General features: G+C 49.1%; 1 protein-coding gene across 1 annotated transcript in view; it reads left to right on the forward strand.

Annotated features, from left to right (window-relative positions):
• The window catches only part of ATRN (attractin), a gene marked incomplete at its 3' end in the record, with an annotated part of 210,107 nt that overhangs the window by 124,478 nt on the left and 71,801 nt on the right, over positions 1-13,828 (forward strand). Inside the window, exons 4-7 of the mRNA XM_015416364.1 lie at positions 4,232-4,360; positions 10,591-10,796; positions 11,094-11,262; positions 12,631-12,721. Of these exons, the coding sequence (XP_015271850.1) occupies positions 4,232-4,360; positions 10,591-10,796; positions 11,094-11,262; positions 12,631-12,721 (595 nt within the window). The remainder of the gene's footprint in view (positions 1-4,231; positions 4,361-10,590; positions 10,797-11,093; positions 11,263-12,630; positions 12,722-13,828) is intronic.

Consider the following 13,828-nt stretch of genomic DNA (forward strand, 5'->3'; position numbering starts at 1 on the left):
AGGACCCAATAGAGAGTTTGGGAGCGGAAATAAAAGCGAAATGAAATTAATACCATTCTCAAAGTTGGGGACCTCCAAGGCATGAAAGGAAGAGGATTTATAGTGCATGAACTGAGTATGTTAACAGCAACCCGAAGGAGGATTTAACAAGCCGGAAGTAGAAGACAACAGAGGAAGCCCCTGCACGTCAGCGATAGTAAAAGTGCCCAACACGCAAAGAAGCGGTTCTGACTGTGTCCAGAAGAGATTTTTTCTTTTTTTATTAACAGAAACTCAAGGGAACTCAAGGGAACATTAACAGAAACTCAAGGGAACATTACTAACACACTAACAGAGAATTATATGTGACTGGACTAAGAAAAGAAGTTTGACAACACACAGAAGAAGCCCAAGAAGATTAATTGGACATTACTAACAGTTTAATTTACCAGTTTATATATCACTCAGCTTTCTCTTTCTCCCGCTGTCTACCCTTCCCTTTTTTTTTCTTTTAAGCGAAATACCTCCCCTTTTTAGGGGAGCTAATAAAATCTTTACAAAAAAAAAATAAAAGGTACCCCATCACTGCTCTAGGCTGATCCTGCACTGAGCAGTGGGGTTGGACTAGATGGCATCTAAGGATCCCTTCCAAGAACGGTCAAAATGTAATTTCAGGTGGCCTTGAACACAGAACTAATCTGATGGAACGCATGTGATTCGTTTCCCAGTTCTTCCCTTGGATACGCAGGTGATCTTGGTCCTTTCGGTCACAGTTTGGGCACTCGGTCTCTAAAAGGTTCGCCATCACTGGCCTAGAGTAACCCTGACAAGTGTTCGTCCAACCGTGGCTTGAAGACTGATAGGGAGGGGGAGCTCACTGCCTCACGAGGCAGTCAGTTCCACTGCTGAACTCTTACTTGGGGAGGGGCCGTGGCTCAATGGTAGAGTATCTGCTTGGCATGCAGAAGGTCCCAGGTTCTCCAGTTAAAAGATCCGGCAGGAGGTGATGTGGAAGACCGCTGCCTGAGACCCTCGAGAGCTGCTGCCAGTCTGAGTAGACAATACTGACTTTGATGCAACAAGGGTCTGATTCAGTATAAGGCAACCCCCGCATCCAGCAGGCATGTCCCCCCCCCTTAATTTAAACCCCTTCTTGCGAGTCCTCTCCTCTGCTGCCAACAGGAACAGCTCCCTGCCCTCCTCCAAGTGACAGCCCTTCAAATCCTTCAGGAGAGCCATCCTGTCCTTTCTCCACCTCCTCTTCTCCAGACTGAACATCCCCGAGTCCCTGAGCCTTTCCTCACAGGGCTCGGTCTCCAGGCCCCCGATCATCTTCGTCGCTCTCCTCTGCACCTGCCCCATTCTCCACATACTTTTTGAAGGGAGTCCTACAGAACTGCTCACAATACTCCAGGTGTGGCCTGACCCATGCAGTGTACAGCAGGACTATGACATCTTGAGATTTGGATGTTATACCTCTGTGGATACAACCCAAGATCGCATTAGCCTTTTTTGTCGCCGCATCGCACCGGCTGCTCGTACTTAGCTTACGGCCCACCTGTACCCCAGGATCTTGTTCACACACACTGCTCTCTTCTGCACCTGTCTTATTCCGTCCACATCTTTTTGGAAGTGAGGCCTCCAGAACTGCACACACAATACTCCAGGTGCGGCCTGACCAATGCAGTGTACAGCGGGACTGTGAGGTCTTGAGATTTGGCTCACCTCTCTAGTGTTGGGACCAGGCTGAAAGAGAGAGAGCCTTTGATCGACGGAGCGCCCACATGGTAAGGCAGTCAAGGCAGGGAGCAGGATTCAGCCCTTTCTCCAGTTGTTTCGGAAAAGACGGCCTTTTCCCGCTTTCTGCACGAACGCATAGGACACGTGAAAAGCGACAAATGAATTCCTCGTCACGTCTAGCTGTCTCTCATATAATTAGGAGCATTTTATGTTTAGTCATGTATCTCCACCCTTGGGGAAATGTGCAGAACAGACCCAAGGGCCTGTCTCGTTATTCTTACGCATTTGTTTGCAGTAAGCTGCCTTTTCTGGATATGATATAAATGGACACGGTAAATAACGGATCTTCCTTTGGGAGTGGTCCTGGTTGGGTATCTGCTTCCACTAAGAATATACACAGTTTTAGAACGGTTCTCTTTCTCCTTATTTCAAACAACGGTGGCCGTCATCTTTGGCTAGGGTTGACAGCTGGCAGGGAACGGGAGTGGCTTACCAGGAGCAAGGGAGTCTCTACCATAGAGTCCCTCAGCCTTTCTTCAGAGGGGTTGGTCACGGAGTCATACCATAGAGTTTTTGCCCAGAAACCAGAGCATCACTCCAACATCCCTGACATGCCTGTCAGGGCTCTTTTTGCAGCAGGAACTCCTTTGCATATTAAGCGACACCCCCCTAATGTAGCCAATCCTCCAAGAGCTTACAGTAGCCCCTGTAAGAAGAGCTTTGTAAGCTTTTGGAGGATTGGCTACATTAGGGGTGTGTGGCATAATATGCAAAGGAGTTCCTGCTACAAAAAGAGCCCTGCCTGTATTACTTCCAGCCAGGTCACATTGAAGTCACGTAGGCACACCAGTAAAACGTTGGGTGTTCCTCCCCCCTTTTTTTGCAGTAAGCCCCCCCCCCGCCCGGTTAGCTAATCAGTGGTGGAGAAGTGGAGCCAGGGAGCAGGGGAGCCCCTCCCCCATGGGGGGGGTCTGGCACCCCTATCCTTGGCCTGCATTAGTGTCCCCATCACCGTGCCCACGGCCGTGGATCCCGTCAACACTTTCTTTGCCCCCCCTCCAAGTGTTTTCAGAAAGTGGGCAGGACCAAGTGCGGCTTTTGCCCAGCAGAGCTTCCGATGGGCCACTGGAAATATTGATTGACTGTGCAGATTTTTAAACATTTTGCTTCGGCAGCTGCTGGCGCCACAGCAGAGGGATCTTCACTTTGTGGTCGAAGGTAAGCTGCAGCAGCCATTTTGTGGCTGGCCCCGCCTCCCGTGGCCTCCGTTTTATAGCAGCCATTTGGTGGTTGCGCCCATCCCAGTGTGTCAGAATTCCAAAGGTGCCCAAAGAGTGATTAACACTTGGAATTCACTGCCACAGGAAGTGGTGGCGGCTACAAGCATGGACGTCTTCAAAAGGGAATTAGATAAGCATATGGAGCAGAGGTCCATCAGTGGCTATTAGCCACAAGGTATAGATAGGGACTCTGGGGCAAGTGATGCTCTGTCATCTTGGTGCTTGGGAGGGGGGGTCAACAGTGGGAGGGCTTCTAATGTCCTGGCCCCACTGGTGGACCTCCTGATGGCACTGGTATTTCTGGCCACTGTGGGATACAGAGTGTTGGACTGGATGGGCCTTTGGCCTGATCCAACATTGGCATCTCTTATGTTCTTATGTTCTTATGCATGCTGGAAAAGGTTGGGGACCTGCGGCTACACAGTGAAAAACTGGTGAACGTTTCAGAGGGGGAATCTTCGGTAGTCAACCCAGCCAGTGAGAGTTCTGTTTTAGTGACGGAATTTTGTAGAAACTGTCGGCGCACAGAGTTGCATAGCAGATGATGTAAAATGTCTAAAACAACACCGCCGTTGCACTTTAAGGTGTGAGTTTAAAGCGCACTTTAACGTGTGAGAGGCAATATCAGCTTGTTGATGTTACGGAGTAGCCTCCCCCCAAAATTGTGACTGGTTGCCCATCTGTACGAATAATATACTTTTGGTATGGGAGAAGATTGTCGATACATCTAGACCTCAGATACTTAAGAAAAATATGCTTATGAAAAATATGCAGTAGTTATTACTTCTTGAAGAAGAGTATCGCGACGAAGTTATCAATATCCGGAACCTTCGTTGGAATAAACCACTGTGGAACTAATTACATCTTGGAACTGTTTGAACAAAAAACTCTTGGAATAATTTAGTATTTGATATATTTTACTGAAGGACTCTTATTTCCGATTGTTGTATACACAGCATTTTGAATCACTTTTGCATTTTCTGATTCTCCTTCAGTATATTAGCAATTCTGAAACGTCAGCGTCTTGGTGCACAGTTTTTTCTTTTGGCATCGTACATTTGCTGTCTGATCTTCTTTTCGTATATTTTTCTGGGCTTCTGGCCAGGGCCTCCATCGCAGCTGCACGGAACTTCTTAAGCCTGCGTTTTCAGCTCTTGGGTATTTTCTGTGTGCATTTTGGGCTGTGTGCTAAAATCTACCATCTTACTGCAACCGTCCTGTCTTCCTTCCAGTGGCCTCATTGTACCGGAGGGAGAGAGCAACGAGACAGTCCCAGAAGTCGTGGCCACCTCCGGCTATGCCCTCCTGCATTTCTTCAGTGATGCTGCTTACAACTTGACAGGATTTAACATCACCTACAAGTAAGTTGGAGCCAGGGGTCATTTCCCGCAGGAGCGCATGGGAGCGGAGCTCCGGCAGTAAAGAACCAAGGGGGCGGGCACATGCAGTAAGTCCCAGCAGCCCTCAGTCAGAGCAAGAAGAAGCCAGGTAAGCTGCAGAGCCCCACCCCGGCCCCCTGGTCCAAAACAGTCCAGTGGCACCTTTAAGACCAAGTTCTATTCAGGTACAAGCTCTCCCTCCTCTGCGAGGACAGATCTGCACGTTCTCCCTCCCTCCAATAGCTAGCAATCCAAAACAGTCCAGTGGCACCTTTAAGACCAAGTTTTATTCAGGTACAAGCTCTCCCTCCACTGCACGTCCCCCCTCCCCCAACAGCTAGCAATCCAAAACAGTCCAATGGAGCCTGAGTGGTGGGTGTTGCCTTCCGACACACTTCCGGTGATGTCAGGGGGTGTGGCCTATGCAAATAAGTTACGCGAATGAGTTATGCTAATGAGCTCCTGCATCTCTTTTTCTACGAAATGACCCCTGGTTGGAGCTGCTCCGTGGAACCAGTGTAGAAAGTTTTTCCAGATCTCCGTGTGTTAAGAGACAGAACATGAAAATAGGAGTCTTTTTTTTTTTTGGGTATAATTTTTTTTATGTTTTCTATGACACAGACATGACACAAACATATAACAAACACAAACATAAAATTGGGGTTACATTATGTGAATATATACTTTAAAGCCAACTATCTGTTACTTAAAGCTTACACCTCATAGTAAACCAAGATTTAATGCAACCAATATTGTCAAAAGTTAAGTTCTTGAAGTCTATTTCTTCTCTTCTCCTTGTTTTTATATACCTTGTCCTGTCTTAGTATGGATATAGTTCTCATACCATTTATAAAATCTCCACCATGTGTGTTCAAATGACTTTTCAGTATGATCCTTCAGAGTTAAGGTTAGTTTGTCCATCTCTGCTGCTTCTAATATTTTGTTAATGAATTCTTCTATACTTGGTATTTCTTGGCTCCCCCAGTATTTGGCATACAATATTCTAGCTGAGGTGGTTATATATATTAGCAAATAAGAGTCATCGCTTTTAAAATTATCGGGTAAGATGTTCAACAGAAATATTTCAGGAGTAAAAGGTACATTGCATTTCAAAACCTTTTGTACAGATTCATGTGTCCCTGCCCAACATTTCTTAGCTCTGTCGCATAATCACCACATATGGTAAAACGATCCTGTGAAAATAGGAGTCTTGTGGGTTGTGTGTTAAAGTACTGTCAAGTTGCTTCTGACTTATGGTGACTTTATGAATTAATGACTTCCCAAAGGTCCTGTCATTTATTTATTTATTTTATTTATTTCTCAGATTTATACCCCTCTCTCCCAGCCACGGCTCGCTCAGGGTGGCTTACATAAAACCAGTGTATTTGCAATACCGCAATTTAAAACATTTAGAACAATGCTAAAACCAGTTAACAGCAGGACTATTTTTGGGCAGGAACGCACAGGAACGGAGTTTCGGCTGGCTTCCAAGTTGGCCACGCCCAGCAGGAACTCATTAGCATAACAGGCCACACCCAACAGCAGGAACTCATTAGGATTGGCTACATCAGGGGTGTGTGGCCTAACATGCAAAGGAGTCCCTGCTACAAAAAAAGCCCTGGGTTTTGACAACAAATAAGGTAAACAGAAGAAGAAGCAAAAGGTGGGTATGGCTGGATGAGCACACTTCTGGTAACATGGGGGTGTGGCCTAATGTGCTAATGTGCTGTGCTGTCAGGGGTGTGGCCTAATATGCTAATGAGTTTCTGCTGTTGGGTTTGGCCTAATGCTAATGAGGTCCTGCTGAGCTTTTTCTACAAAAAGAGCCCTGGAACAGTACAGTAAGTGCTAGTACCGTTGTTGCTAAATCACGATGGCGACCACATTGGTTCTTTCTACTCTAAACTGGCTCCTGGGTCTACTCCAGGTGTCTTACAGGCGGCCGACACAGGCTGATGTTATAGATTCCAGAGGCAGCAGGGCTTCCTGCCCTTCAACTACAAATTGTTGATGATGTTCATTGGTGACGGCGGCTCCAGAAGCCTGGCGGAAGAGCTCCGTCTTACAGGCCCTGCGGAACTGTAAGCGGTTCCACGGGGGGCCCTGATCTCTTCTGGAAGCTCATTCCACCAGGATGGAGCCTCCACCGAGAAGGCCCTGGCTGTTGACAGCCCCATGGCCCTTTCCGCACTCTTCTTTAAATCCATGTTCGCCGCAGTGTCCTCCAAGCCATTCTGCATTAAAATCCAATGCAGCCTTCTTTTTCAATCCAGTTCTCCCCTACATTCTACACTAAAATCGAGTCCAACCTTCTTTTCATTTTGTCCCCCCCCCCTGCATTACATTCCCTCCCTTCAGTGGTCAGCCTGGTTTCAGCCTGCTGTTGCCCCGGGTTACTTGGATGCTGTTTTGCCCTGGACATAAATTGCCCCGACTTGAACACTGAGAAAATCCAGAGTGGCAGGCCGATGCGGAAAGGACCCTGGTCAGGTCTTGCAAACTGAAGCCTTAAGAATAAAACGTGCTAGTCTTTACATTAAAAGTGTTAGTATTTAAGTTGCCGCAAGACATCTGTGTGTAGACATACAATGCAGTGGTTAAGTGCACGGACTCTAATCTGGGAGAACCGGGTCTGATTCCCCACTCCTCCCCTCGCACCTGCTGGATGACCTTGGGCAAGCCATAGTTCTGTCGGAGCTGTCCTTGAAAAAGAGCAGTTTCCGTTAGAGCTCTCTCAGCCCCCCACCTACCTCACAGGGTGTCTGTTGTGGGGAGGGGAAGAAAAAGGAGTTTGTAAGCCGCTCTGAGCCTCCTTTGGGTAATGAAGGGCGGGGTATAAATCCAATCTTTTCTTCTTCTTCTACCTCACCGGGTGTCTGTTGGGGGGAGGGGAAGGGAAAGGAGTTTGTCAGCCGCTCTGAGACTCCTTTGGGTAGTGAAGGGCGGGGTAGAAATCCAATCTCTTCTTCTTCTTCTACCTCACAGGGTGTCTGTTGTGAGAAGGGGAAGGGGAAAGGAGTTTGTAAGCCGCTCTGAGACTCCTTTGGGTAGTGAAGGGCGGGGTAGAAATCCAATCTCTTCTTCTTCTTCTTCTTCTTTCTTTGTGGATGGGAAATCCTGTGTCTAAAAGGTCATTTTCGCTGTGGTCACACATGCAAAATAATCTACTTTCAGTGCACTTTCCAACTGGATTTTGCTATGTGAACTGACAAGATCCAGTTGGAAAGTGCATTGGAAGTGGATTGAAAGTGTATAATTTAGTGTGTGTGACCACACCCTAAATTTCTTAGAAAATAATGGTTCACCAGGTGATTTTTTCACACTTAACAAGAGCAAGAATAGCTGATGGTGTCCATATTTATGTTGTATTGTTGATGCTGCAGCAGAATTCACATTCCTATGTTGCACTAAATGCATTCTGGGTAATATGTGGTGTCCCTTTTTTAAGCAAACCTGATCTTTATTTCTTTATTCAATTTAAAACGTTTCTAGGCCGCCTTACTGCCCAAAAAAGGTCCCCAAGGTGGCAAGCATGAAAACATTGGAAACTTTAAAAAGGCATTTAAAATAAGTTTGGTTTAATTGTTGGATATTTAGCAGAGTGCATAAAGCGCTGCGGAAATAAAGCGTCAGAAACACGTGTGTGTTTAACTTCTAAGAAAACTAGAAAATTAGGGAAGGGTTGCATGGGAAGAAAAAACAATGAAGTCTAAACTAAACTTCTAGTTCCAACTCCATCTTGTTTGTCGGCGATTAGTCTCTTGTGTGTTGTTGAGTGAGAACAAAGGAAAGGAGGTCCCCCCCCCAATTTTTTGTACTAATGTTTTAATTAATTTTATCTTGTTTTATCTCTGGTTGTACAGTGCCCAGAGCCCTGCAGTAGGAGGGGTGGGGCGATTCATAAATATAATAAATAAATACATAAATAAGCGGATGTACGTGCCAAATAGCACGTCCCATCTCCAGTATATTGATTAGCCAATGGTCAGTCTCATTAAGAATAAGACCTCCCCCTTTCTGATGGGAAGAAGACGAAGAGAAGAAGAAGAGATTGGATTTATACCCTGCCCTTCGCTAACCAAAGGAGCCTCAGAGCGGTTTACAATCTCCTTCCCCTTCCCCTCCCCACTACAGACACCCTGTGAGGTAGGTGGGGCTGAGACAGCCCTCTCGAGGACTGCTCGTGAGAGAACACCTCTGAGAGAACTTGGGACTGACCCAAGGTCACACCAGCAGCAGCACGCAAAGGAGTGGGGGAATCAAACCCGGTTCTCCCAGATTAGAGTCCGCGCTCCTAACCGCTACACCACACTGGCTCTCAATCTACTCTGCCGCTCATTGGCTCTAAGCAAACTAGCTAACGTTTGCATATAAAAAACAACAGCTTGGCTCTTTCATGACACTTGCAAAGACCCAACAATAAAACGTTTAAAGCAATTTAGTAAAAACATATAAACAACAGCGCGATCAGAGAAGAGGGCCAATAGCAGTTATTGGAGGGATGCCAAACCAAACTAAAGAAAAAAGTCTTCGCCTGCCGGCAGAGACAACAATAGACGGAGACAGACTAGATGGAGACAGATGGATCTTCCTTGGGAGGGAGAGATCCAGAGCTCGGCTGCCTTGACCAAAGACCGCCCTTTCTTGGGTTGTCACTCCTCTGGCCTCCAAGGGTGGGGGGGCACACGAGGACAACCGGAGCAGACAGGGAGGGCCCTGTGGATGAAGGCGGTCCTTAAGGTATGCTAGCTCTGAGCCGCGTAGGCCAGCTTCCTCCAAGATCCTCTTTTCCAAAAAGCAGCTTCTAATCTTTCTCTGGAAGCTGCGAGACTGCAAGTCGAAATAAAAAGCACCCCGCTGCAGCTTTTGCGCTTAGTATCCTAAAAACCGCACTACCATCTTGTGGCCACAGTTCGCATTACACCCAGTCGCCGCCTAAGCACATTGCTGAAACAGCGCATACAGGGGCTGAGCCCTGCCTGTCTGAATTCTCGACAGGATGATGAATGGGGATTGCGGCGTTCCTGTTGAGCAGGGCTGGCTGAAGTTCCTCGCCTGGCAAAAGCGCCTCGTGGCTGAGGCCGTTGACAAATCTCGCTCCCACGTTGGCCCCCGCTGCTGTATGAGCTGGTGTTCCCGTAAAGCCCGTGATCCAAGCCATGGCTGCTGCTCCTTTCTCTATGCCCCACCTGGCCCGCGCTACCTACTTGGGAAGGGGCCGTGGCTCAATGGTGGAGTATCTGCTTGGCATGCAGAAGGTCCCAAGTTCTCCAGTTAAAAGATCTGGCAGGAGGTGATGTGGAAGACCGCTGCCTGAGACCCTGGAGAGCTGCTGCCAGTCTGAGTAGATAATACTGACTTTGATGGACCAAGGGTCTGATTCAGTATAAGGCACCCCCACCCATCCAGCAGGCATGTTCTCCCCCCCCTTAATTTAAACCCATTATTGCGAGTCCTCTCCTCTGCTGCCAGGGGGAACATCTCTCTACCCTCCTCCTCCAAGTGACAGCCCTTCAAATCCTTCAGGAGAGCAATCCTGTCCTTTCTCCACCTCCTCTTCTCCAGACTGAACATCCCCGAGTCCCTGAGCCTTTCCTAACAGGGCTTGGTCTCCAGGCCCCCGATCATCTTCGTCGCTCTCCTCTGCACCTGCCCCATTCTCCACATACTTTTTGAAGGGAGGCCTCCAGAACTGCACACAATACTCCAGGTGCGGCCTGACCCATGCAGTGTACAGCAGGACTATGGCATCTTGAGATTTGGATGTTATGCCTCTGTGGATACACCCCAAGATCGCATTAGCCCTTTTTGTTGCCGCATCGCACTGGCTGCTCGTACTTAGCTTACGGCCAATGTTCCCTCTAAGCTGTGGAGTCCTTTGAGCAAAAATTCTACTTTGTGAGCTACTGGCATTAAAGTTGTGAGCAGGTGATTTGGTTACTGCATAAATTAGTTTGCACTGGAGCCATCCTTCCTGAGCTAAGGCAAAAAAATGTGTGAGCCGGAGGCTAAGAAACTGTGAGCCAGCTCACACTAACTCAGCTTAGAGGGAACAGTGGCTGACACCCTCTGCGTATTCCGCCTTGCGTCCAAGCGATGAAGGTGGGCTAGAAATGCCGTACGTTGATAAAATAAATAAATTTCAGTATCAACCTTTCTTTCTGTCACCGAACCCGGAGGCGAGAAGCTTGACCCCGTCTGCTTCTTTTCAGCATCAACGTGTGTCCCCAGGACTGTTCGGGCCGGGGGCAGTGCCGGCCCAGCAACGGCAGCGAGGTGGTGGCATGCGAGTGCATGAAGCAGTGGAAGGGGGACGCCTGCGACGTCCCACACTGCCCCGACGACTGCGGTTTCCCGGAGAGAGGGCACTGCAGCGGGAACGGCACCCAAGGGTGCGAGTGTCACTCCGGCTGGCAAGGTCGGTTGTGCCCTGCTGCAATTTAAGACTTCCTGACGCTTGAGTGGCATAGGTTTAGGGGCGTTTTGCATCTGCGTGCTGGTTAAAAAGAGCAAGAGTCCAGTAGCGCCTTCAAGACTGTGACCTGGGAGGATCACAAATCCGCGGGGAAAATCTGGCGAAGCCGCGGGTCAAAACGCGGCTGCGTGGGTTCGAGTGGGAAATTGACTCATAGAGGGAGGCGCGACCGTGGCGGAGCTCTTGTGTGAAACAGAACTTGTCTTTTCATAATGTCTGATTACATCTTTTCCCTCCCAGGTACCGACTGCTCAGTCCCAGTCCCGGCGAACGCGTCGTTTTGGACGCGGGAGGAATTCCACATCCCCAAACTTCCCAGAGCATCCCATAAAGCCGTGGCCCAAGATGACATCATGTGGGTGGTTGGCGGTTACATGTTCAATCACACGGACGCCCAGATGGTTTTGGCGTGAGTCAAGTGTAGAGTTTTTTTTCTTCCTTTCAGGGTTTGAACGGGATCAGGCTCCGTGGGCGGGGCGAACTCGCGTAATTGTGCTCTTAAACGCGTTACCCTGGGATCCTAAACACAGTTTTACTCTGCTGCCAGGGAATCCTCTCCCAGGACGTCCTGAGAATCAGCCACCCATCTTGGTAAGGTAAAGGCAAAGGTCTCCCTTGCTCGAAAGCCAGTTGAATTAGACTCTAGGGATGTGGTGCTCATCTCCGTTTCCAAGCCGAAGAGCCAGCGCTGTCCGGTGATGTTTCCGTGGTCATGTGCAGGGGTCATTTCCTGCAGGAGCGCACAGGAGCGGAGCTCCGGCAGTAAAGAGCCCGGGGGGCAGGCACATGCAACAAGCCCCACCCCCTGCTCCCAGCAGCCCTCAGTCAGAGCAAGAAGCAGCCAGGTAAGTTGCAGAGCTCCCCCCCGGCCCAAAACAGTCCAGTGGCACCTTTAAGACCAAGTTTTATTCAGGTACAAGCTCTCCCTCCTCTGCGGGGACAGATCTGCACATTCCCCCCCCCCCAAATAGCTAGCATTCCAAAACAGTCCAGTGGCACCTTTAAGACCAAGTTTTATTCAGGTACAAGCTCTCCCTCCTCTGCGGGGACAGATCTGCACATTCCCCCCCCCCAATAGCTAGCATTCCAAAAGAGTCCAGTGGACAGATCTGCCCATCCCCCCCCCCCCAAATAGCTAGCATTCCAAAACAGTCCAGTGGCACCTTTAAGACCAAGTTTTATTCAGGTACAAGCTCTCCCTCCTCTGCGGGGACAGATCTGCACATTCCCCCCCCCCAAATAGCTAGCATTCCAAAAGAGTCCAGTGGCGCCTAAGTGGTGGGTGAGGTCAGGGGGTGTGGCATACGCAAATGAGTGATGCTAATGAGTGATGCTAATGAGCTCCTGCACCTCTTTTTCTACGAAATGACCCCTGGGCATGACTAAATGCCGAGGCCCACGGAACGCCGTGACCTTCCCACCAAAGCGGTACCTGTTTAACTACTTTCAATTTCTTGCTTTCGAACTGCTAGGTTGGCAGGCCCCCGGGTCTCAAACTGCTGAACTCTCGACCTTCCAGTCTGCAGTTCAGCGTCTTAACCCCTTGAGCCCCCGCAGCCCCTTCCACCCTTCCAAAAGCAGTAGTTAAAGTTGTCAATGTTGTCATTACTGAATTTGTTTCGGTTTGATTTGTAGGTTTTTAGTTTACATACCACCTTTTGGGCGTGCGCTCTCGGTTTCCCACGTTCTGCCTCGTGTATCAAGGCGTGTGAATACCAGCTGCATGCTCGAGTGCCAAAGTACCCATCCATATGTCTTGCTACCCTCCGCTCCACAGGTACGACCTCGTGACCAAAGAATGGCTGCCTTTGAACAGCAGCGTGAACGCCGTAGGGATCAGATACGGACATTCGGTGGCCCTGCACGAAGTAGGTGGCTTTTGTTCTCGACACTCTTTTGTTTTCTGGCTCCGTCTTGGGTGAACGTTGTCTCCCCGGAGAAGCGGTAAACACACCCTGCAAGGTTGTGGCAGCAGTTCCCATCCCTGTTAAGCCAAACAGGAGATCAAGGTGGGCAGACAACTTTTAAGTGGTTACAGGATTGATACGTGAGTCTGTCCTTCTGCTGAATCAGACCCTCGGTCCAGCAAGGTCAGTATCGTCTACGCAGGCCGGCAGCGGCTCTCCAGGGTCTCAGGCAGACAGGTCTTTCCCATCACCTCCTACCTGATCTCTTTTAACTGGAGATGCCGGGGATTGAAACTGGGACCTTCTGCATGCCAAGCAGATGCTCTACCACTGAGCTACAGCCCATCTTTACAGTTCTCCTGGATCTCAGGCAGAGAGATCTTTCCCATCACCTCCTGCCAGGTCCTTTTTAACTGGAGATGCTGGGGATTGAACCTGGGACCTTCTGCATGCCAAGCAGATGCTTTACCACTGAGCCACGGCCCCTCTGAGAGTCAGTTTGATGTAATGGTTAGGAGTGCAGACTATACCTGGGAGAACCAGGTTCGATTCTCAACTCCTTCATATGCAGCTGCTGGTGTGACCGTGGGTCAGTCACAAGTTCTCTCAGGGCTGTTCACTCAAGAGCAGTTCTCTCAGAGCTCTCTCAGCCCCACCTACCTCCCAGGGTGTCTGTTGTAGGGAGGGGAAGGGAAAGGAAATTGTAAGCCGCTCTGAGACTCCTTCGGGTAGTGTAGGGCAGGGTATAAATCCAGTCTCCTCCTCCTCCTCCTCTCCGTGCTCTCCAGGGTCTCAGGCAGAGGTCTTTCCCATCAGCTACTACCTTGAGCCTTTTAACTAGAGATGCCGGGGAGCCAGTGTTCCCTCTAAGCTGAGTTAGTGTGAGCTAGCTCGCATTTTTTTAGCCTCCGGGTCACACATTTTTTCTCTTAGCTCAGGAAGGAGGGGCTCCAGAGCAAACTAATTTATGCAGCAGCCAGATCGCTCACTCACAACTTTCATGCCACAACTTTCAAAGTAGAATTTTTGCGCACAAGACTCCACAGTTTTGAGGGAGCATTGCCAGGG

Source organism: Gekko japonicus, unplaced genomic scaffold (genome assembly GCF_001447785.1).
Source record: "Gekko japonicus isolate JY-2015 unplaced genomic scaffold, Gekko_japonicus_V1.1 scaffold1256, whole genome shotgun sequence".
Lineage (NCBI taxonomy): Eukaryota > Metazoa > Chordata > Lepidosauria > Squamata > Gekkonidae > Gekko > Gekko japonicus.